At 43.1% G+C, this 27,330-nt stretch overlaps 1 protein-coding gene across 4 annotated transcripts in view; it reads left to right on the top strand.

Annotated features, from left to right (window-relative positions):
* Window positions 1-27,330, top strand: part of rap1gapb (RAP1 GTPase activating protein b) — a 74,260-nt gene that overhangs the window by 23,945 nt on the left and 22,985 nt on the right. Inside the window, exons 3-8 of one of the 4 annotated variants that reach the window (XM_030051633.1) lie at window positions 12,003-12,096; window positions 20,880-20,915; window positions 22,916-22,963; window positions 25,307-25,345; window positions 25,541-25,726; window positions 26,557-26,660. In XM_030051633.1, the coding sequence (XP_029907493.1) occupies window positions 12,003-12,096; window positions 20,880-20,915; window positions 22,916-22,963; window positions 25,307-25,345; window positions 25,541-25,726; window positions 26,557-26,660 (507 nt within the window). Of the gene's footprint in view, window positions 1-12,002; window positions 12,097-17,741; window positions 18,016-20,879; window positions 20,916-22,915; window positions 22,964-25,306; window positions 25,346-25,540; window positions 25,727-26,556; window positions 26,661-27,330 lie in introns of those variants that run through there. The other 3 variants (XM_030051634.1, XM_030051632.1, XM_030051635.1) reach the window with 3 other exon arrangements.

The following is a 27,330-nucleotide window of genomic DNA, read 5'->3' on the forward strand; positions in this document are numbered from 1 at the left end:
TCTTACTGAGGCATTGATTACTTTGGACTGTCCACTGCATTGAGTTTCTAGGGACACACTTTTTTCCGGAGCATGATTACACCTACAGTTTGTTTTCTTTGGATGATAGTGGATGGTGGTTTTACGGTGTTGCATTTTTGTATTTGGTGTGTTTGCACCTCTGCATTTGCCCAGTAACAAGTGAATATCTCTTCAACAGAAGTAATTCAGACTCAAGACGTTTGAGATCTTGTGGTCCCACCATGTTAGAGATTTCTACGAAGAGCATTCCAGTCCCGGTGCTGCTAGCTAACCATGATGGGCTTGAGCTCATATCGTTTCAAGAGTCATTCTGCACCAGTTTGAGCTTTTTGCAGCCTACTATGAGATATAAGACAGGCTGTTGAGGAGAAGAACCAGGTGGAGTGTCACTCTGTTCACATGCTGGTGGTCTTGTCCTTGAGGCTGCAGCTGCATCTCCAACTAAACACCAGCAGCTGAATTCAACCACTGGAGGGCGAACTGAGCCAGATGTAATACATTAAACATGGTACTGGCTACCGACTACAAATGACTGAATCCTAAATGATTCCTTTAATGTTTAAAAGAGCACTTGAAGGTTTGTCAGCATCGACTCACCCTCAGGTGTGTGAAGGCTCAGGTGAAGCACACAGCGAGCGCTGCCTCATGCCAGCCGTCTCCAAAGTGAATTTCTCAGTGTTTATTTGGTGTTGTGATGTGACTGTGTCTTTTATGTGCTGCAGAACAGGAACCGGCTGCAAAACATTTTTTTTTTAAGTTTGATTGAAATTCATTTGAACATCTGTGCTGTTGCTTTTAGTTTTTTTTTCCTGCATAATAAAAATAAAATAAATGAATAAATAAGTAAAATGAAGTGGCTGGGAACTGATTCTCACCATTCCAACCAAGAAACTAAAACCTTTGATTTTGAAAGAGTTGACAGCTGTGTGCTCAGATTTCAGTTGTGTGTTCACATTCTGCCAGGATCAGATTGCATAGTATTGCTTGTCATCACGATGGCCACCATGTCACATATGGTGTTCATAGTGTTATAGATCCTTGTCCTGTCTTGGCCGGGCGAGGGGGCCACACTACATCTTAATTTCACCCCAATCAGCCATCCCATGTCGGGTCAACAGATTAAAAATATGCCAGGCAGGCACACACCTTATAGGAGTTGTTACACTAATTAACTAAAGTCTAAAAAATTCTTGTGTGTTAGAGTTTATGTGTGCGTGTCATGGACAGTGCTGCTTGGCAAATCCAAATTTTTGAAACATGTCATCATTGTTTGCTGGTTGTTGGGACTTGGGACGTGTTTCGGGCCCCCCCACCAGAAGCCCATTCGTTAAAAACCTGATGTTTAGACAGAAGGAAAAGCCAGCTGGTATCTGCCAGGGCGTACCGTACTGCTTTTGTGTGAGAGACACTTCTATCAAAGTTTCTCCAGGGTCAGTTGCGAATAGAAAAACATATTTACACTCCAGTTGTTAGATATGTATGTAGATTTTCTGACTGTGCATTCTTTTTCTGCTTCTGGGCTATTTATTTATTTATTTTGGGGACCTGCTTGCGTCTGTATGGTGTGGATATACACTATTTACCCAGGTCCTCAAGCGGTGGCATGAGCAAATCCTGTTCTGTGCAGTAAAGGCTCTCTTCCTATCCCACAGTTACATCACCAGGTTCCTGGTGTCACGCTCATGGCTGACCTGCTGTTGCTGCTGCTTCGTCCATCTGTGTTCCTCACCCATGCATTCAGGTTCAAAGTAATAAGCTCAATAAGGGCAAAGAACTGTTGTTCTCCTTCTCAATCAAGGACATTTTTTGTTCTTTTTTTTGAAAGTCAGGTAAGTAGGCGGCTAACCTAAACCACTTGGGGCACACCTTCGTCTGTTTATGTAATGTAGACCCCGACGTAGGAGTGTAAACATGGAAATGGGGAAAGGTTGTATGTTCAGGTTGATATGTGGGAGTGTACATGAGCGCTTTCAAAAAAAAAAAAAAAAAAACTGGTTTCACTGAACACTGGTGCTAAATTCTGGTGTAAGTATGTCTTTTGAACACACAATACCATCATTTTGCTTTCGACCACTTAGTTGGGCATTGTTTGCTTTTTTTTTGGAACGATAAAGAACCAGAGCCAGTGGCCACTTTCACTGCTCTGGAGAACACTGACACCTACACTGCAAAAACTCAAAATCTTACCAAGATTATTTGTCTTATTTCAAGTCAAAAATGTCTTATTACTAGTCAAAATATCTCATTACACTTAAAATAAGACATGATCACCTCAGAAGTGACTTGTTTTTAGACAATTGTCTCTTGTTTCAAGTGAAAATTTGCTTGAAACAAGTGAAAATTTGCTTGTTTCATTGGCAAAATTTGTTTCTTGTTTCTAGCTAATTTTGTGCAAATTATGAAGTGAAAATTGTCTAAAAACAAGTTACTTCTGAGGTGATCATGTCTTATTTTAAGTGTAATGAGATATTTTGACTAGAAATAAGACATTTTGACTTGAAATACGACAAATAATCTTGGTAAGATTTTGAGTTTTTGCAGTGTAACTAACTTGCAGTGTGTTCAACAGACATTGTGCCAGTCAAAACACCAGTGATGATTTGAAGTAGATAAAGTAGATACTTTACTTGGGGTAAAGTATTCCTGTGAGAACGGCTGAAACATGTTGATTTGGTTTTGATTGGATTTGGAAAGCTTCGCTTGCCAGTCATGAATAACTGCTGACAGTCAGATATCTCCATCTGTCTCCTTATACCCCGGAAACTGCACATTTTTTGGGGTTGTTTCTTACTGTTGGCTGGAATTCTTTTTTGAATCGTAATGAAACCACTCAGCAGTTCCCTTGGAAGAGTACTGAGATCTGCATTTTTAGACAATCTCAGTGCAGTTATTTGGTGCCACTCGAGTTTGAATTGCATCATTCTCACCTACCCAAAGGAACTGAACTAAAGATATAAGCACTCCAGAGTTCAGAGTTCAATTGGAATGCGTCCAAAGAGAGTAGGTGGTCCACTCTCCCTGACTATTTGTACTGTAGTCTGTGTTCAGATGGTGGGAAAATAGAAAAGGAGAGAAAGCTAAGAAAGCTGTGGTAGGATTGGACACCAGGCCAGTGAGGGCACACACACAGTATGGAAAAATTTAACCAATCAGTTATCTCTGTGTCTGTCAGTCCCTTTCTGCTGCATTCACATTGCCTTTTTACCGTAGATGTGAGTATCCACTGTGGAGCTCTTTACCCTGACAACATACTATATCAAATTCCTTGGCGATTATAATCATCCTGATGCTGATTCTGATTCAGATAGCATCATCTGCAGTAAGACGGAGTGTCAATGTTAAATTTAGTCAGGCTGCCTCAGGAGAGAACTGCAGAAGGATTGGGCAGGAGGCAGTCATGGAGTGAGGTACTATGAGAGAGGGATGAATAATGAAATGAGAAATGGAAAAAAAAAAAAAAAAAAATCAAAGAAGGATCTCAGCATGACCCACATACAATTGTTCTCTAATTTCACACCATCTCTTTCCGCTCAAAAAAAAATACTGCCGTTTTATTTAGTCCACCTCCACCCGTGATTTGATTCTCATTTGTTCTGCCTCCATGTCAGCAGAGATCTCCTTTCATCTCCAGCGCCACCCCACTGTCTGCTCACAAACCCTAAACAGGCAGAAAAGGTGTTGATTGCGTTTATCCTGCATGCTTTACGCTCGCTGTACCTGTTTGACCACAGCTTTGGTTTCACACAGGTGATTTCTCTTCTTTCTACGGCAGCTATGTCTTCTCTGGGTGAGTCATGGAGCGCTGAGGAGCCGTGCAGCAAATGCACCATGTAGAATATCCCGAGTTCCCCGGAACCTTCTGGATAGTAAACGAAACAACAAAGCAGCTTTGTGTGTTCTTTTCATTGCCGTGTGCAAGAGGCCATGGATTCAGAACAAAGACCGTAAGCTAGCTCTAGGCTGCGTGCAACATTATACTCACACAAGGGTGTGGACGAGCCAGAAGGCTTGGCTCAAATCCACCAACAGGCTTTTTTTAGGGCCTGTGGCCTGGCCTATTGATTGGTGCTATATCAGTTTGGTAGTTCAGGTAGAAACTCAGCTGCTGCCACTGAAACATTAGCAAGCAGCTCAATCTGCAGTCAGGTGTCGTGCTGCAGAGCAAAGGCACAGGAGGAGGAAGGATGGGTAAGAGATCCAGGAACTTTTCTGACACCCTTCTCCAAAAAGTGGAGCACATCTGGTAAGGTGATGACAGGGGTCAAATCACCAGTCAGAATAAACCAATTCCTCTTCTAGACATTATTATGGCCCATTCCTGTTGAACTGTTGTGGATGGAACTGATGGAAGAAATGATTGAAGCCAGGTTTGGTGGTGAGAACCAGCTGAGGTGAACAGCACTGCACTATTAATCTGTTTCGGAGGGGGCTGAAATCTCATGAATGCTTTCTGCGGAAGCCTGTAATTTGTTGTGCCTGTGCATGTAGTGACTAGTGATGTTTTTTTTTACTGTGTAAGGCTTATGGATTAAGCCCCCCCCCCCCCCCCACCAGCCCACCCACCGCAACCACTCAGTAATACATAGGGCAACACTGACCTGTGCTTATTCCTAAGCTGTGTAAGTACTTTCCTCCATCATATTTGAGTGTGCCACAGAATCTCCAACATTCGAGAGCTTTTCAGCTAACTGGCTGCCACTAATGTGTCAAATGCACTAAGGGACGGATAGGCTAATTTGTGCAGAAGGGGTTTCATGATGTTAGATCAGGTTGTCCGTGTGAAGCAGCTAATGGGAGGGAGATCTGATGTCGCCTTTGAGATGTCTCCTCTTGGAAAACTTGACCTATGATTCAGCCTTCCATCCAGCCACAGCGCTCTGTGCTCTGCCTGTGCGAACACTGTTTCCAATTTCCAGAGCAGACTCACTGAGCCGAATGCTAAGCAAAGCAACGCCCAGCAGCTGGGACGGGCAGGTCGCTCGCACAGACAGATCAAGAGAAAGGAGGGGAGGGAGATAGAAAGAGGACAAAAGAGGGAGATGGGGGTTGAAGGAAGAGATTTGGAGTGGGGGCAAGCGTTCGTGCTTAGCTTAAAGTAAAAACAGCTCGGAAAAATGCATGCATCTATTAGGAAGGAGAAGAGAGGGAAAGAGGGAGGGTGGGAGGGGAGAGGGAGGAAGGAGGGCTTTTCTCAGCATCATCTGACAGGAGAGAGGCTGAGCTCCGACAGCAGGTGTTGGAGGATAGAGAGAGACTGAGTCAGACGTACGGAGGGAGCGATACGAAGAGGAGCATCAAGTTGTGGAGGAGCAGATATCAAGCGGCGAGAGAGGCGCCGCCACAGAGACAGGTAAGCAGGGAGAGGGATGAGGGAGCGCACTGAGCCGCAAAGAAGAAACTGTGAAATTGAGATGTTTAGATTGAGAAAGAGGCAGGCAAAGTGAGCAGGAGAGTGAACGATAACACGGAGAGAGATTGACAGAGAGGCTGCGAGCAGATAAAGAAGAGAGTCTGCCCCTTGTGTGGCTCTGCATCCAGCTCCAGCTGTAGTTGCGAAGTTGATCTGCCCTGATCTCCTCTTATTCTACTGTATATTGCTCTGTTCTGTCTCTTGCTCTCTCTGTTTTTGTCTCATACATACAGGAATTGGCTGACCTGCATCTAGCAAGTAAGCAATTGTGCTTTCATTGTGCATTAGCTGCTGCGCTTGATTAGATTAGTTGCTCTCTAGTACTTGCAAAGCTTAGGGGTTTATGAGTGCTTGTCTCGGTGTGTGTGTGTGTGTGTGTATTTGTGTGACTGTGTAAGAGAACCTGCATTTGTCTATGTGGTATCAGCAGCAAGGAACCATGCAGCCAAGCAAGATATCACTCCTCAAGCAAGAAAATGATCTGAATATTCTTTTCACTGAATGATCTTTGTTCAATATTTATGAAGCTCAGAGACTCCCTCCCCAAACAAGAAAGCAGAGCAGTGAGGCTTCAGTCTGTAATGTCATCGATAGGCAAAACCTGGAGCCGCTCGACTGGCACTGAATTGGAAAATGACTTTCAGGTCTCATAGAATGCTTTCAGCTTTTGCATCCAGTTCAGCTTCATTCCATTTGTGTGTTAGTCATTAAGAAACGGATAATGTGCCAGTATCTCTGCAGAATCACCTTTTTGTACTTTATGTACAGAGTCTCCAATTCACTGTCCGTGGAGCAACTCCCGGAGCTGACTTTCAAAGTGTCGACTTTGGTGTTTCCAGCTAAAGAGCAGAATAATGATGATGATGCTTTCTTTATCCTTATTATTAGGATCAAAACACAGTTACAGTTCGCTGTAGAAACAGTAAAACCAAATAATGGAGCTTCAAACTGAAGGTCAAATAGTGGGACTTCAAAATGAAGGTCAAGTCCTTTGGGCAGATCATTCCCAAGTCCAGGAGCCCGGATGACCATGGAGTAATCACCTCATTTTTCAAAAGAGCAAATAGAGCTGTGCCCGCAAACCTCAGGCTGCGATCAGCCAGGCATGTTCAAGCTGACAGATCCAGACCGATCCATCAAAATCCTCAGAATGACCTTGACATCCGCTGAACTATAATTGTTATGATCTGTCAGCGATTGGTCAGGCGTAGTTGGTCATTGCAGGTTATCGGCATACAGGAACAGTGTGTTCTTGTTTGCTTGTTTGCTTGCCTGTTCATTTGTTTGTTTTCTGGTAAGAACGTCTGTCAAGCCATCCTGAGAAATTCAGCCATCTGATTTGGATTTACATTGGAAATGCCTCTGGGATTTCAAGCCCCGTTTCACTCAGGGAACCCCCACATGCCTTCTGTACAGATTGATCAGTTTTTAGAATTCTAGAAACAACCTTTGTTTTACTGTCACTATCCCAGGTTCTACAAGGCCAAATAGAGTTAGAGCTTGATCATTATTTGCAGTGCTCTCTTTCCCCTCAAAAACATGTATTTGTGATTTTTTTTTGCATATAGAGATCACTTGCTTGATGTACAAACCCACAAATAGCACTTTTAATTGCATTTTGTGAATTAGCTGAGGTTCCTCTGGCTCCTCCCGCTGAAGAAAACATTTCTCTTATAGCTAATTTTCTCAGCTGTACTGGACAGTGTTACTCTACCACTGATAGATATCTTTACTCTACTGTTAATAGACCAAGGTACTCTACTGTAACAGCACTAGCTCTAATCATATATGACTTCCTGCACTCTATGTGTGGTGATCCACACACACACACACACACACACACACACACACACACAGTAGCCATGTTCACACTGCACGTAGCCCAGGGCTGTCTTCACTAAGATCCTTTGTAGCCATTTGCATGTGACTGCACATAGCACAGATGAGCCTCAGTGTAATTATGTTTTTCATCATACACATTTTCATTCTTTTCACTGATGTTTTCCTCATTTGGCATAATATTTTTTTGTAACCAATGTCATCTGTTTTTAGACCTTAGGAAAAAATTATATTGGCACATACAAGTTGACTGCCACTGAATATAGAGCAACTGGGTTTACTATGCTTAGAGTTTGTGTGAGAATAATCTGGAGACTAATGTGGTGCTTTTCGAGTGGTCAAGGCCTTTATAGACACCACAAAAGGCTCTAAGGCTAGACAGTACTGTGCCATAATTACCACTGAGCAAAGCCAAACTGTGGGCTAAGAATAATCAGTAATGACTGAGCAGTAATCACCACATAATATAGCATTCAAATAACTGTCACGACAAGTGCCAGTTGATAAGACCTCACTCAACGGTATTAACAAATGCCTCTTTTTTTTTGACAAACGTTTGAATGTAATGTAACTTAATTCCCAGTCAGAAAACCAAAAACAGCTTAAGGGACATGAAAAAAAAATGTATTTAAGTTGTAGGCTGCAGTACAGAAGTGATAAGAGATGCATATTTTAATAGACTCGGTATATGTCACTAACTTTGCTTCATGACTGCAGAATTGCGCCATACACTCATCCTGCTCAAATGTATGTTTTATATTCGGTTTGCAAAGGCTTCAGCATCACCCACCTAATTTGTATTTGCAGGTGCAGCACATTCCAACCATGATTGGAGCAAGTTTGAATTCTTATCAGAGCTCATGACCCCGGTGCTCTGCGGAGACAGCTGCTGGCTACACACAGATTAATTGAAGGGTTTAATTCCAGAGTGCTTTGGATCCATATTTTGGAGGGTGGGAGGTGGGGAGGGATTGTCTCCTGAAATTCATCTGGCAGCACCCAAAAGCACAGTTGATAGCAGCACATGATTCTTTAGTAAGCAAGCGTCTGAAAGGAATATGCTGTGTTTCTGACAGGTTGGCCCGTTGGATACGCTACCCATTCGGTGTTGAGAGCAGGCATACACTGCAAAGTCAAATCTTACCAAGAGTATTTGTCTTATTTCAAGTAAAAATGTCAATGCCAATGGAACAAGCAAATTTTTACTTGTGACACAAGTGAACAAGTAAAAATTTGCTTGTTCCATTGGCAGAATGTGTTTCTTGTTTCAAGCTAATTATAACTTGTTTCAAGTAAATTTTCACTTGAAACAGGTGAAAATTGACAAGTTATTTCTGAGCTGATCATGTCTTATTTTAAGTGTAATGAGATATTTTGACTAGAAATAAGACATTTTTACTTGAAATAAGACAAATAATCTTGGTAAGATTTGACTTTTTGCAGTGTGGACTGACACCAGAATCATCCATTAGTTCCCAGGAGATCATGTGATAATTCACAACTAGCAGTTTAAGAACTTGTAACGCCTCTATAGCTACAAGGTGGGGAATGTTTAATAATAAGCGAATAAAACCCGAGTTGCTGAAGACTTTAATTTGTGCAAAAAGTTTTAGTTTGTGAAAAACCAATGACCTAGCCCCAGATTGGTCAAGAAGATTGTCTTGCAACACTGACAAGTCTTAATGCTGAAAACGTTTAAGAACCCACAAATGGTTTTAGTAAATCTGGTAAGTCCAAGACCGGTATAATTGGTAAAACAAAATAACCACAACAACAACAAAAAAAAAAAAAATCTAACTATCAGGGACTACTTTCTCTGCTGCAGATGAGTATGTGGTTCTTAATTTGAAATAGTGAATGATCATTTTCAATTCTCAGGCCAAAAGGCTCTCAGTAACCACTGTGTGTGCTCATGTGTTAATTTGTATGGTTATTGAGTTGTGTGCAGTTCTTCTCAAAGCGCATCACTTCGCAGCATTGCGGTGAGGAAGGCCGCCCTTGATTTAATACAAGCTTGTTCAGAAACCCATTTTAGCTCAAAGCTCCACTGAAACATTATGTTTTTCTCACTTGTCTCCTAGCAACACGAACATATTCAGATGAAATCATCTGTATTAAATCAACTAACAAAATCAGTCACATTTATACTAAACTAATTTTTAGGTTTACATGCTGCTGTTTCTTTTTTTCCACTCTAGCCATACAGTCACAAATATGGGCCTTGTTTTGAGCGTACCTGATTCAGGGTGAGGTGATCGGCCCAACCCTAGTTAGCAGCAGGTTTTTAATGAGATGAGGGTCATGAAACTGTAACCAGGTTGTGTTGTGTTTATGCAATTGCAAATTTATGCAATTGATGGCCTGCAGAGTGCATATTATCCCACAAATGCATGCATCCACACTCAGGTGGTGTTTACATGCCGTCCCTGTGTTTGTTTGTGTGTCCTCCGGCTGCTATAGTGTCCTGCCTCGGTCCAAACAAATGCAGATCAGCCAGTATGCATGAATGTGAGTGTGAGTGCATTTGATGTGTATAATGATGTAGTATTGTGTATGACATGTATATGATGAAGCCTTTCAAGACATGCTTGTGATACAGGACTATATTGATAAACTTGACTTGACATGGCTCCAGCTGAAGAGAGAGAATAGTCCCTCGGGGGGAAATATCAGTCCAGCCTGTACATCCCTGCCATCTTCATGCCCTCTGCATGCTAATAATTTATATACCGCACCACTGCACCTCAGTGCCTTTGCAGCTGATGATGGACTGCCACCACGTATGTCCTGAGCCTGTCGCTGTATTGTTCAGCATCACGGCAACTGGAGGAGCCACCACAGCACCGCACTCGGCGTTGTTTTAGACGATGTACAAACATTTGCCTTTGATTAGCGTCCCATCACATCGTCATGTCGCATCATGTCAGCCTGTGGGCTTCACGGATGGCGGCGTTTGATAACGTGCGCCCGCTGCGATTGTCAGATTACGGCGGCCTTTCAGCGCCACGTGAAATCCTCACCTGAGTGCAGCTGAGCATTTGCACTCTCACCGGATGCACGCCCGTTATCTGCCTTGTAAATCCAGCCGCTGACAGGACAAACACACACACACAATAAATAATTAAATAAATAAATAAATAAATAAATAAGAGGTATTCATCCTCTGCGATCAGAGCCACCGGGCATGCCATCGGCCCTCCTGGAGCGAGGGCGGCAAGCTGTCAGGCAACCTTCATCTCTCTGTCAGTGGAGTCATGCTATATAAAGATCCATTTGTACTTTGGTATTTTGCCCCTCTGTATGGATATGAGTAGGGTCACATGGGAAGCTGGGGGCGATTTTCCACATGCTGTGTAGGTGAAAAAAAAATCAAAAGGAGGTGATTTTCAAGACATGCAGAGGTATAAGACCCGCTTCACTTTTCTATGTGATGTCAAGAATAATAATAATAATGATAATAATAATGATAACAATGTGACTCAGGCAGGATGTATTGATCAGGGTTTAGTATCTAACCTCCCTAACCTAATTGTCCCCATGGGCTAGTTTACCATCTCAGCCTAATCAGATGGCTGACAGAGTGAGCTTGCTTGAGGACACATTTTTAATGCATCACTCTTGGCTTGAAGGAAGCATTTGACATCATTCTTTCATGTTTGTACTCAAAGGGGACGGCTGTGTTGAAAAGCAGAGGATGCTGCAAAAAAAAAAAAAAAAACACCTTTCAGCCCCGTTCAATCATTCCTCTGGCTTCGGCTGAGATCAGAGAGGCGGGAAACAAAGAGCAGCGTTCCCGCTATGTTCCAAATGGATTCATCAGCCTGTACTCCAGGTCAGCTCCCCGTCGCCGGGAAAGTGAACCACTTTTGACTCTGACACCTAAACCATCCTGAGCTAAAGGAGCCTCAGACGGGGAGAGCTGCAGTATCCGATAATGGACTGTGTTACCGAAGACTACTTGATAAACAATCTCTTTGCCTTTAAAATACTATCTCCTGATGGTGGAAATATGTGTGCGTGCGTGCTGGCACATAACTCCACCACTTCTCCATTCTCTCTTTAAAATCAGATTGCGCTGTTGTTGTGTCTTTCCTTTTCCTCCGTAAACAGTGCTCAGAAGAGAGATGCCCCTGTGCGGCTGCGTGTGTGCGAACAGGATGCATGCACAGACGAGCTGCCAGCTCTAGCAGCTGACTGATGTGTGAGACAAAGCGTGAAATAATATGCTGTGACCAGAATCCCGGTCAGACGGCTAACATGCTCCAATCAGACGGAGCGGAGCGGGGCCAATCACATGAACAATGAGACACAAGCGGAGATCTGAGGGTCGTGCTTCCTACGCTCTGTAATGACCTTTGCTTTGTTCCTCTCTTCCATACTGCCCTGTTTGGTTCTCCCTCTCTCTAATGTGTAATCATGTCGCCTGTTTGCTCACACTCATCTCCCTGTGCCCTTCCACTTACCGGTGTGAGGGCGAGCACTGCAGTGAGATCAGGTAGGAAGTCTTTGTATCACTCCGGAGTGAAGAAATACACTCAGGACACTGGTGTAATGACCCCTCTCATTGCACTGAGGGCCAAATGATCCTCTCTGATGGGATGAGTCAATTGTGTTACAGTCATTTTCTCATGCTCCCATTCCTTACAGAAGAAACTCAGCTCAAGGCTAGCCATAACTCACTCTCTCCGTCTCTCTCTCTCTCTCTCTCTCTCTCTCCATCTGTGACTCACAGGAAACACGATGGAAGAATTCCTCGCATCTCTGATGAAGTAGAGCCCTCACTCGTCTACTCCCATCCTCCGCTTCCGCCTCCCGCACTTTCTAAGGTAATAAATGGCTTCAATCTCATAACGTCCTCCTCTGTTTTTAGGGATGTATCACTGACGGATGCTGACATCAGATATTGAGTCAGGGCTGATCTAAACCTCAGCCTCAGAGAATTTCTTAGAAACTTAAATCAAATCTAATTTTCTTATTTTATTTATTTTTTTTTTTTATCACACATTGCAGGCTATTAGATTCCTCTAATGGAGGAAAATGGAGAAAAACATGCTTCTTTAAATCAGTGAGGCCCATAGTCTAAATCTGTTTTCATTGAAAGCAATAGGTACTCAGGATTCAGGACATGCAATTAGTCTTGGCAATGACAAAACCTCACCAGTCCATCACCAGGCTCATTGCGTGTCTATATTTTTACATCCCGCGGTTTTCCTCTCTCTTCCCCCGTCACCATCTCGTTCACCTGTGCCAATCAAGCCCTGTGTCCCGGTGCATGGGTGAAAGGTGTTTCTAATGGCCCTCCTGTAGCTGGCAGTCTGCTGCGGTGCCAAAAGGAGCTGGCTGTGCCCCCTGTCACAGGCTCTCGAGACACATATAGATCTGCAGCAGCTGTTCCTGTCTGCACCATACCACAGGAGTCACATTGTTAGTATTTTGGTCACACATGCACTGGAAACACAATTTGCACAGGGATGAATAATGCGTGGCTATATGGGGCTGGATAATGTCCTCCCCCATCCCATCTTCATGGGTGACATGTTGACCTTCACATATCTGGCTACGACCTAATGACTTCATCATGTTCAGAGGTAGAAAGAGAGGAGAGCGTCATCTTCTAGCAGGGCTCCACGTGGGCTTTGTGCATGTATGGCTGTCATGCGTGCTGTGACATCAAGGTATACAGGATGAAATGTTTTAACACAATAGGGCTGTTAAAGCCACGGTGAAGGTATGTAGTTTTATTACCTTCACCGTTGCCAGTGGTGTGCTTGAAAGCTCCTGTAGTGATTCAGAGTTGACCCGGAGGATTAGAGAAAAGCTCGCATTACGGTGCAAGGATCAAAGAGATTTAGAGAAGATACAGTATTTTATGTTTGATGTGATACATAGAAAGGTGCTGCAGTTGTGGAAAAAAGTTTTTGGACACCCTTAAAATTTTACACAATCTCACAATCTCAAATGTTATCATGAAATATTTGTGGAAAAATCTATTTTATGTTTCAAAAGGTGTGGCTGCATTAGACAGATACAAACAAATACAAATTATATTTTTTTGTTTATTTTGTTAAACTAAATTCTTGACAGTGTAATCTTGATCTTCAGGCGTGTTTCCTGCGTTAGGTTCCTTGTTTTAGCCATTTTTGTGTCTGAAGAACTTTCAGATGTGCTGGCTTTATATAGACACGAAGCTTGGCAACAAAAATTATGTCTTTTAATAAAAAGAACGACCTTCATCACTGGTACCAAAGTGACCCAATACTCAAAATTTCTTCTGTATTTTTATGGAACCAATCAATTTGAAGTTTTTAATGGCTTTTTTAGGGTTTGGTTAGTATTTTGGCTGAGACTGTACTAAAAGAAATTGCACTTGAAGACCTGAGAGTGATTCTTAATGCAATATTTCACAAATGCATGGGGTGTCCCAAAACTTTTTTCCACCACTGTATAGTGGCCTGTGGGCTGCGTAACATACTGCACACACCGAGATGGCATTTGCATCTTAGAGCCTCACTGTAAGGAGACGTAGGGGTTTAGTGGCTACTTATGTATGTAAGTTGAGTCCTGGTGTTTTGCTTCAGTGTGGTTCAGTGATGTGATCATAGCAGATGGCCTCAAGGACGTACTCTGTTACCTCCGAGTCTACTTATAGTCCAGATTTCCACTGTCAAACAAAGGAGTATCATACATGTGCAATATGTTTGGGTCTCACAAACACTCCCTTACAAGGTCTGCCTTGATGTTTTCATTAACCCACTCACCTTGGTAGTTTGGACAATAATGGAGAGCTAATTGTGGACTCAGCAGCCACGTGCAAAAAGGACACAGGTCAAGGCTTTTGTATGCGAATGCACAATAAATAATCAGCAAAATGCAAATAGCACCTTATGGAATCGATAAAGACATGCATGCATAGCCATAGATACAGTTGCAATGCCTCATCGTCCATATTGATTGTTCGCTGAGTTATGCTTGTTGCATTGAGCAGACAGTGGGTTCCGTAGCTGCTGTGCTGCACCGTGGCGATCAAGCAGCTCATGTGCTCAGGTGCTGATGGGGCGGAGGAGCCCATCTGTCCGGGCTCCATTTGTGCTCCTCAGGCCCCAGCGGCCACAGCAAGGTCGCGCGGGTCTCTGCCGCCAGACAAGATGAATTGACCCTATGGATTTTCTCTGGCTGGAATGATAGGCTTCTGTGCTCATTGATTGACTCTCTTTGAAGTTGGGTTTTCCATTTTACTATGTTGCCTTTGAGGTTGCGGCAAACCCAGGGAGCATAAATGGGAAGTTGGTTGTGGGGCGTTGGGCATGGGGGTTCCTGCAAATAAATGGCAATTTTTCTGTGGAAATTTGATGGGGTTTTAGCAGTGAGGCATTAATGAAGTGCTAGAGTCAGAGCTTTTCACTTTATCATAAGCTTGGAGACTGAAGAAAGAGATCTGGTGTGTGTGTAGGGGTTGTGGATAGTGGTGCCCTCCCATACACACACTGCATTATGACTCAGTCAGTCATGCAGTCACTGAATCAGTCCGTCAGTCAGACTCTGTCACTCATGCACCCTCTGTGTCTCTCTTAGACACACACACACACACACATGTGCACACTCACCACGATCACAGGTAATCAAGTCAGAGAAAAGAGATGTGCAGCTTCCAGCCCCTCAGGCATTGAACCATAGAAAGTACTGAACTACATGGAATTAGCATGGAATAGCTTCCTTGCATTCACATTTGCTTAGTGATGCATAATGAGTTGTTAAATTACTTTTTTTTTTTTCATTTTTTGTGTAGTTACCTAGAAAACAACACATAAGGACATAAAAGGAAATTAGTGTTTTTTCATGTTGCTTCTCTTGCTTCTCTTCTATAATTGAAGCCCCTTGACCAGCCCAGCCACCCGATTCTTTCATCCCGACCGCTGTAAAGGCGTGCTCAGGCAATGCATTCGTCAGGCAGACACCATCACACACTTGACCTTTGTGGAGTCCACGTGCCAAAGGGCAGGCGTTGCTCACAGCTCACACAGTGACAGCATCATCATGGGTAAACCTCCTGAATCTCAGCCTGAGGAAGAATCACCATGGCCGTTCATGTGGCTGAGCTAGATAAGCGTCATATACATGACAACTGACAAAACCTGCACGTGGACTTGGGACCTCTGCAAGCTGAGAGTAAATTCACACTCTGCTGCAAAGATGTCAGACACAAATCTAAGTGTATTACAGTGACACTGACTTTGCCAGCCAAAGTTTTTTTGTATTGCATTTTGTTTTCATTTCATCTCACATGTATGTTGTCACTTTGATCATTTTTTTTCACAGTAACTTTAGTTAACCATACGAGATTTCTCCCTATACCTCAACTTCCTCCAGTGTGAAGTAGATGGGAGGTGGCAAAGCTTTCAAGGTAGATAGATACTTTATTCATCCCGAAGGAAATTCGCAGTTTTTCAGCAGTATCCACAGATTACAGATTAAATAAATTAAAAAAATAAAGAATAAGATCTAGTTCAAGGTAGCAAGGTAGCTTCCACAGCACTGCTGAGCAGTTTGACTGTCTGTTTAAAGAAAATGAAGCCTCATTTGGAATTTCCCCACCGTGGGACTAATAAAGGAATATCTTATCTTATCTTATCTTATCTTATCTTATCTTATCTTATCTTATCTGAGTCTGTGCGTCTCAATCCAACAGAGAAGAAACACTGATTTCATTCACCAAGTTCATGTCTCATTATTTCCCAGTCCATGGTTTTTAATGATGTCACCACACAGATATGAGTGAAAGCGAGCAGGACTGTACAGCAGGAAGTTGACTGTGCCAGCAGCTTGAGTGTTGCACTCACCTACACAGATTCACAGTCATCAGTCTGCTCTCTAGCTGAATCAGAGCTGTGGCACATAGTGGGAACCTGAATTCTTAATTACCTCTCCCCCGAAATCGTCTACAAATACTAGACATGAGCATCAGTCAAGCATATGATTAGAATTCAGCCGTCCTCAGTGACTGTCCTCAAATCCCACTTTGACATTCATCGTAAGGCAGAGGAGAGCTGTGCAAAAACACAGCCAGTAATCAGATGTAGCCTCGTGATGAGACAGTGTTACACAGACTAACCTAATCTGGGGCCGGACCATTTGCATCGGCATGCGCCGCTCAAAGCTCCCGCTAATGAATACAAATCAATATCAAGACTGTGTGCTTCTCATTCAAAATATGAAACCTCACCTTGTTTTGTGTACTTAGCATTGATTCTCCTCTGGGGGAATCGGTGCCGTGGGTTTGCTGATTGTGTTGGTTTTTTCACTGGAAGCTGAGGAACTATTGCCACTCCTGAGTAGTATCTGTCTTTTCCAGAGCTTCCAGCAAGGTCTCTTTTTTTTTTTTTTTTTTCGTATCCCTAGTGTTTGTTGATATCTGCATGACAGTGGAAGTGAACCTGATGGAGGAGCAAGCTGCACAGAGGAGACTCTGTTTTCACAGAACAGCTACTCCCTTTTCTCTCTCCTCTTTTCCTCCTTTCATCCTATTTCTCTCCCGTAATTTATCTTTGTGTCTTCCTTTTCCTTCATCTGTTTCCCGCTATTTCTGCTGGTGTTGGAAGTGAACGATGTGCAGATGATTTCGGAGCCATCGAGCTGAATCTGAATCTGAATCTTCCACAGAGCCGTGGCAGATTTGCATGCAGAGAGCTGGACTGTTTCCCCGTCGTGGCGTCTCTCCCCTGGTGGGAGCGATAACACTTTGAGCTTTCACAGCGCTGTTTTCCTACCAAGAACACGATGCAGCGAAAGAGGCCTGATGCATCTCCCTGTAATTCACATGGCAGGGCCTGTCTTGACTTTTCCTATCCTCTCATCATCGCTGCTTGTTATCAGTCATGAATTGTGAAAATATCTGGCCATGAAAACGAGAGGAAATATCCATTTGAACCGGGAAAATGTTATAAGGGAAGACGGAGTGTGTGATTAAAGCGCCGCAGAAGGAAAGCTCTTTGAACCAATAAAGCACTTTAGGTGCAGTTAACCCACTTTTCTCTATGTGAAATGTGCTGACCTCGTAGACGTTTTTAAGAATGCATTATTCACATTTGTCTTTAACCACTTTCGAGGGAAAAGAAACGCCTGTCTTGACCTGTTTTCATGTTTACGGTTGGTTTTATTACAGCATGTGTGTGCATGTGTGTGTGTGTGAAATTAGAGAAAAAAGAAAGAGGAAGAGAATCGTCTCACACTAGGCGATGACAAAAAAAAAAAGAGAACTAAGCAATTTTCATGTGTGTTGCATGAAGGAGAGGAAGAAAGAAAGAAGATAGTTGTGCAGTATATAAAGGGAGGGGAGCAACATTGTTCCTCCCTTTGCTGCCACTTCCCAGAGAACTAGTGTGTGTGTGCGTGTGTGTGCGTGCGTGTGGAGGAGGGTGAAAAGAGGAAGGGAGGGGACTGCTATTCTTTCAGTAAAGGCATATGCTCTCGTACCTCGCACGGAGATGTATGATTGCTGATCGACAGCTGTCAGCTCTCCGTCCCAGACTTAGGGCCTGAGTGACAGCGAGTGTGAAGTGTCACTGACGGCCTTGCCTTTCTCCTCGTTGGCTGACGGTGACATCGACGCCCCTCGCTCCTGTCAGCTCGCCTGCATCCGTGCCCGGGAGAAGATGACTGAGCTTAGGATAGCTAAGAACGCCTTGCTGGACAGGCGGCTGCACGGCCCGCCCAGTAAGCCCTTTCCCATGAGACGATGCCTCAGTGATGTGAGTACTTTTCCCTCGCCAAGAAGGGAGAGAGAGTCTTGCTTTTGCTTTACTTGTTTATGTTAGAAGTTAGTGTTACATATATCATTCAGGCATATTTTTTTATTTTTTATTTTTACAGCTGTAGCATAATATAGTGCAAAAATGAGCTACTACAAATGAGCTTGATGTGGATTTTATGCACTGACATCCTGCTTTACTTATTAGTCTCGTTATTTTTACCCTGACAAAGATGTGTAACAATGTTCCTGAGTTTGTACAATGAAGTGCATTGAGGCAGTGAATGTGTACCAACTCCTTATGGGTCAGGTTTTGCTCCACCACAGCAGCGCTTACACTATTCACAATGGGCATTTCTGTCTTTAAGCATAACAGTGTTATGATTGCATTGGGTGTGTGTGTGTGTGTGTGTGTGCTTCACTTGTAATTTAGTCAGAACAGGATGAGGCTGATGTTTGTTTTGCAGTCGGTGGCTGTATCTCCCTGAATATCATATGGCAATGTTTATTTTCACATGGAACAATGGACTTAGGCTGCACCTTCGGGTGCACTGGGCCAGGGCCAGGTGTGTGTGTGTGTGTGCCTGCGTGTGGATGTGTTCATGACCTGTATTCACGTTGGAGTTCATATTTACGCATAAAAGACAGTGTGTGTATGGCTCTGAGTGTGCATTTACGGCGAAGTTTACATGCATATATGTGTGCTTGTTTACCTAGCGGTGTATGTGTGTGTGTGTTTTGCATGCCCTGCAGTGGCCCCCAAGTAAATTTGAGCTGTCATGTGGAAACATCAGCCTGGCACTTCAGTCCACTTGTGTTACATGGTGAACAGAGGGCTCACCCGGCAACAGGCAGTGCCATCAGGGCAGTGCTGTGATCCTCTCTGCCTTCAGCTCAGCACGGAGCTGCTTAACATCCACATCATGGCTGCTGCTGCTGGTTTGATTAGAAATGCTTGCCTGAAGGCATTCTTTGTATTTTGGTCTGTACAAATACTTCTGCTAATTGGACAATTCGCTGAATCACCCTTTTGTGGCGGGGCCATGCCATTGCTGACTTTTAACAAAACTTTATTTTAAATTCTTGCAGAGATCGCATCAAACATATCCTACTGAAGTGTGCAGAGAACGATGCACAAGAGCTGTTTTTATTTGATGTAACGCTGCAGCCATAAAACAATGGCATGTTGGGTTTGAATACAGCTGCCCCTCGCTATAACGCGGTTCACCTTTCGCGGCCTCGCATTTTCACAGATTTTTTTTTGTGCAATTTTGCATGCTCTTTTTTTTTTTTTTTTTTTTTTTTTAAATTTAATTTTTTTTTTTTTTTTTTTTACAGCGCATTGAGTTCTCTGTCCTGATTGGCTAAGGGACTGTAGACCATTGTCAATCAATCTCCTCCGTGCCGTGTCTCCTGTACAGTACAGAATGAGTTCATTCTATAATACTGGACTTATTTTTCTACGAAGGTTTGAACTTTGAGAGTGTAAACAAGAGAGAAAAGTGAGAAAATGTTAATGCCTGTCTGAGAAAAGTGTATAAAGTGTGTAGTGAGGGGTTTTACAGCCTTAAAACATCTAGAATAATTGTAAAAAAAAATAAAGCTGACTACTTCGCGGATTTCGCCTATTGCGGGTTATTTTTAGAACGTAACTCCCGCGATTAACGAGGGACCACTGTATTCCCTTCAGGGTTGCCAGATCTGTGAGACAAAAGCAGCCAAACAGCAACTCAAAACCAGCCCAAAACCCGCCCAACCGGGTATAAAAACAGCCCAAAAATCAGCCCAATACCAGAACTAAAAATATGCCCATAAAAATCCATATATGTTGCTTTTAAAGTCCAACAGCATTGCTATAATTGCAAAATGCACTATAATATCTATAAAATAATCATTTCAGCTCACCTGTTAAACTGCTGGCTGTCTCCAACATAAAAAAGAACGGGAAAAAACTCCATGAACTTGAACTATTTACAGCGCTGTCCAGTTTCTTTTCAGACATGTTGAGATCCCTCGCCCTGGTCCCTGTCATACAGAACTGTATTGAACAAGGCCAGCATCTCTCTGGTGGGCTCAAACTCGTGGCAGCAGGTTTCATTAGTCATTCAAAATATGAATCTTTATTCATAGGCATTATTCATCATCTGTATGCCACGGGTCTGCCCAAGCCCAACCCGCGGACAAAATTTGTTACCCGCGGCAACACTTAAAAAGTAGCCCAATTTGGCGGAAAAAACGCGGACTTGGCAACCCTGATTCCCTTAATATAAGGCACATACAGAATAAGTATGAGCCACTGTGATCGAACATGCAAAAATGTATGGGCTTATTATAAATCTGGTGGTTAGACTGACACCTCTCTGTCTCACGGGCAGCACACACAATCTGCTCGTCAAACCGTCTATATCAGTATGTTTTCATTTCCTCATTCGCCCACTCTATATCTGGAAACAGTTGGTCTGTTACTTAATAAGTTGAGTGTGTCATTCATGTAACTGGAATGCCAGGGAGTTTCAGGCGTGTTTGAAACGAAAGTGAGGAGTCGTGAGATGCAGCAACCGAGGCACCGCGGGCCTTGGAGGCTCATTGCCTCTTGAGAGAGTCAGCTGTTTACAGGCTGTTTGTCTCCAAGCGTGGAGGAGCGATTCTCCCTGTGTTGAATGGAGCCTCAGTGAGGTCAGTGTCAAGGCTGGGTGGGATGGGATGGGCTGGGCGATACATTAGGAAGCGGCGTCAGAATGAGAAATGAGTTTGTTGGAGATTCCATCAGGAGGCCTGCTGTCAGGAGACTGTCAGCCCGCATCACTCAAAGCACTCACATCATGACATCTGTGTTTCTGGATCTGTCTCAACTCTCTCCCCTAGACCTCGGACCTGTTTGCCATGATCGAGAGGATGCAGGTACTGTAAATGCTCTCCCGGCTCTGTCCCTCATGTCCTCTGCCCGAACTTGTGCTTCTGTCTACCAAAGCTGATGAAATGACTCAAAAGTTGATTTTCTTTGATCGTAAAAGTCCCATTCCTACTTTGAGAATCTCGTTTTCTACTTTTTCCTCCTCCTGTTTTTGCATTCCAGATCCCCGCTGCTTCAACATATTTTTATGTTGTGTATATCTCTTGCTGTTAATGCTTTTTTAGTATTTACAGAAGTGTGTGAGGCAGTCCCTTAGGCTGCCTGCACACACATGCAGACTCTGAATGTGCTGAAGCGAGCCTTTGTGTTTTCCCCTCACAGCTGGGTAGTTTCTTCTGTCATCAGACGGGTGAAACGCCATGATATCTTTCACTATGCTTAGCCGTCGCTGTAGGAATGCAGTGGGTTATGCAGTTGGATGTGTTCCTCCCAGCATCTTTCATATAATAACATCTTTTCAGAAGTACAAGTACCTCAAAGCAACAAGAGTTAACAGACTCTGAAGCAGCCCGTGAGTCGACATCAGCGCAGTATAAACAGAAAGTTTGATCTGAGAGTGGCTTTGGCAACACAGAGGCAGCACTTCTAACAGAATTTCCCTCTCAACCGAAAGGAAATAAAAGAATTCCTTTGATCTTAATAAAGCGATTTTTTAACACAAAGCCGTTTTTCTTTTGCAAGTGCATCTAAGTGACCGTAAAACCTGTCAAACTGACTTTGTAACATTGGCTTTGCCGTGCCGGGGCCAACATAACGTGATTATGAAACAAGATGGAAAGCACTATTCGTTTATATTTAACTACCGTTCATAGTATCATCTACACAGGTAGCATGATGCTGAATAGATAGATAGATAGATAGATAGATAGATACTTTATTCATCCCGAAGGAAATTCACAGTTTTTCAGCAGTATCACAGATTACAGATTAAATAAATACAAAATAAAGAATAAGATCTAAGTACAACACACTAGAGATCTAGGTACAACAGTGTGCAAAAAACAATGTGCAAAAAACCGTGTGCTGGAAATGTTGTCGCGATATAATGAGTGCAGCAGAGTTAAACAACAGCATCTTTCAAAAAGACCTGTGCCGCAGCCACAAAGAGCACTAGGCTTGAAACACCTGAAGCATCAGCATGAAAACCGTTTTAACTGAATCGAATGTTTGAGGTTTTATTGAGAAAACGGATTCTTTTTTTCTCCTTTCAAACTTCAAGTTAAGCCTCTGCTCTAGAAGAGAGACCTGGTCAACACAGAAGCATCATTCTCAGTTACAGAACTGTATTAACATGCTTTATTCCAATTAACGCCTATTCTCAAAAATAGAACACAAGTGGAAAGAGAAGGGGAAGAGAGAGAAGTCTCCAAAGAATGATTCTCATAAAACACCAGCTTTTTCCAGCCTTTTTTTTTATTTTCCCTAGTCCTGAAAACACTCACTCAGAGCATAGAGTTTGGTAGGTTTCAAATCTCGCTGCAGGATATTCCAGATCAGAAAGGCTCTGTTACTCATTTCTGTGCTTGGGGAACAGCCGGTGAAATGAGTCAGCAGAGTAAGAATAGACAGAGGAGATAAGAGATCCTTGTTTAGCGCTGCTTGGCCCTGAAGTGCAGTTGTAGCCGGCGATCCTCTGCGGCCTGGCCTTAATGGAATCACCTGCCTTGCTGCGCCGGATCGCTAAAACTCTTCTGCTCATCTTCTCACCCTCTGCAGCCTCTCAGAGATCTGTGCCACTTCTACTTCCTCTTTCTTCCAGACCATCTGCTGACTGAAGCTGTGTGTTACATAAATGTGAAATATTGGCACATAAATCAACCACACGCTGTAGAGAAAATTGTGCAGTATACGCGACAATCAAAAAAAAATACTGCGTGCATACATGTGGCTGTAAACATGTCTGTATGTTTTGACAATATTTCAGCATCCCCCCTTCTCTCTCCTTCTCTCTCTCTCTCTCTCTCTCTCTCTCTCTCTCTTCCCGCAGGGTAGCAGAATGGATGAGCAGCGGTGCCCCCTCCCTCCCCCCCTGAAAGTGAGTCCCGAATCCTCTCATCTTCCCGTAGAGCGCGGCCTGGTAAAACGTCCACAATGGCAGAGCCTTAAACCTGTCCTTATCAGCTGTCACACAGGCATTAGGATGCTCACCGCCTGAGTTAGGGACTCGACGGGCTAGAGCCGCGAAATCCTCAGCCGTCCTATGGCCCAGACACTTCTGATAGGGCAGGAGAAGAAGATGTTCTGAGCGGGAGGTGTGGGGTCAGCTTAGAAGGGACACAAAACAATCCCTCTGTTGACACAAATCATCAACATGAAGGATGTGAAACATTTTGTGGTATGTCTAAAATGAAGGGTTTGGCTACCTGCCGTAATGCATTATCCAGTTTTGGAGTTGGAATTCATGTGAACAAGTTAGAGGACTTTATGAGCTTATGTGGTGTGATGCTAGCCCTCTCCATGGTATGTAGCTCTACAATGCACGTGGCAATTCAGGTTGTAAATAACATGGCGATACATCTTGCATTTCATGGTCCATTTTGTTGTGTAGTAATCAGGGGCGGATCTAGACAAATATTCATGGGGTGGCAAGAGGGTGGCATGGAGACTTTATGGGGTGGCAGAAATATATATATGCTGATTTAATACCAAACGATCACATATATCAGTATTTGCTTGGAAAACCCCAAATGAGGATATTTTAACTCAAAAACATTCTATTATTGTGGTACATGAGTAAAGCATTGAATAGAAAACCAAAAGGTGGCATTAGAAATATTTATTTATTTATTTATCAACCCCTTAAATAGTGGGAGTGTCATCTTTTGCTGCATTTACTTGCACTCGGACAGTCTCGTAACAGCGAGTTTCCGAACAGCCTCAATTAAAAAATAAATAAATAAATTGTCCGAAACTGGGGTGGCAACTAGGGTGGCAAGGCATTTTTCTAGGGTGGCAGCTGCCACCCCCTGCCACCCCCTAGAACCGCCTATGGTAGTAATGGATTTTTAATAGTCCCATGGAACTAGGTAAAAGTAAACAATATGACATCGTACTGAAATAGTTTGAGTGCAACAGAGTTTGAGAACAGGAAATTTTAAATAATTAATGAGCGTTTAATAATCAGTTAATGTCAGGTTTCGGTGTCTGCACCTCACAATCAAAAAGCAAGGGCTTCCCTCTGCGCTCACACTGTCTGAAATCAACATTCAGCCAGCACTCACACACAAATACATCGTAGGAGAGGAATCGATACCACTTTCTTCACCGGCAGCAGCCTCAAATGCCACAGTGGAATGTAGCCGCAAGCTGTTGCATTTTGTTCTTGCTGTTGTTGCATTTTGAGGACCGCCATTGTCCCGCTGCTGTGTCCATGCTCTCATATAACCCTGGTTCCTTCTGGTCAATTACAGAAGTTCAGATGTATGAATGTACGTGACCACTGGGCCACCAAGACGCCCCTAGATATGTTCCCTTTTGAGAAGGAGGTCAGACTCTCAATATCTCTCGACTGGAAGAACTTGTTGGAAATCACTAATTGAAGTAGCTGTAGATGAAGTGGATTTAGGGAAAGTTTGTTCTCCAAAATAGTCAATTTCATTGTAAAATAACTCCTGAAACACAGTAGACATCACACATCTATGACATACAGCAGGACAAGGCAACCTGGTGGACATTTCCCTCATGTACCCAGGGAGTCATCGCTGTTTTATGTCCTATGATGTGTTTCAGATTGTCTTGCATGTGTTAGCTGCCAGTGCTTGAAACAGCAGCTCTCACATCCAATATAACATCCAACACATATACATAGATATATATGCACATATGGCTGCATATCTCCAGGGAGCCTCTCTCTATGGCGCTGCCTTCTTGTTATTTTCAAAGGAAGGGACATGTTGTTCCTCATTCGCAGCAGTACACAAAGCTTTTAGCACCCACAGCACCGAGTGCTACGAGTTATAAAACATTTCAACTTTTGCCAAATGACTCCCATGTTCAGCAGTCAAAGCAACAGCAGGAGGCATAACCAGTGGTTCCTGCAAGCCCCTGTTAAGCTGACATTACTTGCTTGGCAAAAAAAAAAAAAAAAAATCCTTTTTTCAGTTGAAAGAGTCCTGTGGATAAAACAGCTATGTGTTCTCAAGTTAGGGATATTAGCTCAGCAGCTGTCTGCATGGCCGCAAGTGTGGCCTCTGCCGTGTTTACAGGATGAGAGTAATAACTCTAAACAAAGCAGAACCGTGTGCTATCCTTACACTTGATATGCTGTCACACTGTTTGTGCTCTTTGTTATTTTTATGGGAAAAAAAAATACAACTGAAACTATGACTAGAAGCTGTTGTTTGTCAACTCAACTCATATTCCTTTCCTTTGCCTGCAGAGAGAAGAGGACTACATCCCGTACCCCAGCGTTCATGAGGTATGCACAATGTACAGTAGACACGCACATTCCAAATGCACTGTCTACATGGTTTACAGCTATAAAATGAAGGGAAAGCTATCAATTAGAAAGTGGTTAAGTGCACCGAAAGTGGTTGAGGTGCAACACTCAAACCTCAGTTATGTTTCAAAAGCAACAATTGTTCTGAGTGTTTCTGGTTTATTGCTGCATCAGGTTTTAGGACGTACCGGGCCTTTCCCACTCATCCTGCTGCCCCAGTTCGGCGGCTACTGGATTGAGGGGACCAATCATGAGCCTAAAGACCCGCCAGAGGCTGATCCGCTTCCCTGTCCCGCCTCCCATATCAAACTGGAGACCAACAGCACTGCCAAGATCTACAGGAAACACTTCATGGGCAAGGTGAGGATGGAAAAGGGAAGCTGGTTTCACGCCCTGTCACAATATAGATCCTAGATGATTTATCGAGCTGGAAACTGTGCAAGTGAGGTGAAGACTGCTGACTTGGGCTGCTTAACTCAGTATGATTTTGGCAAATGTGTTTGATTTTGCCTTGCGGAGCCTGGTGGGGCTCGTCAAGGGTGAAACGTACAAGACTGAAGGCTGACGCTGACTGTTCAGCCAGAGGGCGATTAGAAAAAGAAAAATGCATTCTCTACCCCTGAGACGTTGTTATCCAACTTCATTCAGGGAGATAAATCTCATGCAAAATAGTAGAAAATGGCAAAAAAAAAAAAAAAGTTTGCACAGAACTCCGGCTTTGATAAACAGTTTGCAGGTGCTCGATCATAATTAAAACTTCAAAAGAGAATTATTAGCTTTTGCAAATAATGTGAAGGTAGATAATAATTCCCTCTTGAAGTATAAAATGGCAGCATGCTTGGATCAGTTCAAGTATGCAATTACAAATGAAATGAAAGAAGTCTGATTTCTCATTAGCGTTATGACGTGCTCTCAAAATACATTTGTAGCATAAATGTAAACTGCAGTCATGGAGCACGAAATGACAGAGCAGCTGTGTTGTAATTATATTCTCCGTTAATATTATTGCTAGATGGAGTGGGATAGTGAGTGAACCCTCTTTTGCTTGAACAGCAGCTTCGTGACGGTTTGGTCCATTTTAATATAGCGTTTTCTTTTTCTGTTCGTTGTCTTGTTCTGTCACACTGTCACTTGCTGGAGGAGCTGTCATCCGCACATTGCAAGTGTCTTCTGCTTATCTCCCCCCCCAGGAACACTTTAATTATTACACCATGGACGCTGCCCTGGGCCACTTGGTCTTTTCCATGAAGTATGATGTCATCGGGGATCAGGAGCATCTGCGCTTGATGCTTCGGTACAACTTTGCATTATCTTTATCTCTGACCTGTTTTATCCCAGTGTCTTGCTCATACTCCTCTCGCCCCCCTTGTAAGTCATGCCTCCTCTTCCTTGCAACGTCCCTCATTTCTCAGTCTTTATATTTTGAGACCCCCCTCCATCCTCACTCACACACACACTGCAAAAACTCAAAATCTTACCAAGATTATTTGTCTTATTTCAAGTCAAAAATGTCTTATTCCTAGTCAAAATATCTCATTATACTTAAAATAAGACATGATCACCTCAGAAGTAACTTGTTTTTAGACAGTTGTCTCTTGTTTCAAGTGAAAATTTGCTTGAAACAAGTGAAAATTTGCTTGTTTCATTGGCAAAATGTGTTTCTTGTTTCTAGCTATTTTTCACTTATTTCAAGTGAATTTTCACTTTTTCCACTGGCAAATTTTCACTTGTTTCAAGTGAATTTTCACTTGAAACAAGAGACAACTGTCTAAAAACAAGTTACTTCTGAGGTGATCATGTCTTATTTTAAGCGTAATGAGATATTTTGACTAGAAATAAGACATTTTTGACTTGAAATTAGACAAATAATCTTGGTAAGATTTTGCGTTTTTGCAGTGCACACACACACACACACACACACACACACACCCTCTCTCTCTCTCTGCATTGTGCATTAAGCCGTG

The sequence above is a fragment of the Myripristis murdjan genome, chromosome 5, assembly GCF_902150065.1.
Source record: "Myripristis murdjan chromosome 5, fMyrMur1.1, whole genome shotgun sequence".
Taxonomy (NCBI): domain Eukaryota; kingdom Metazoa; phylum Chordata; class Actinopteri; order Holocentriformes; family Holocentridae; genus Myripristis; species Myripristis murdjan.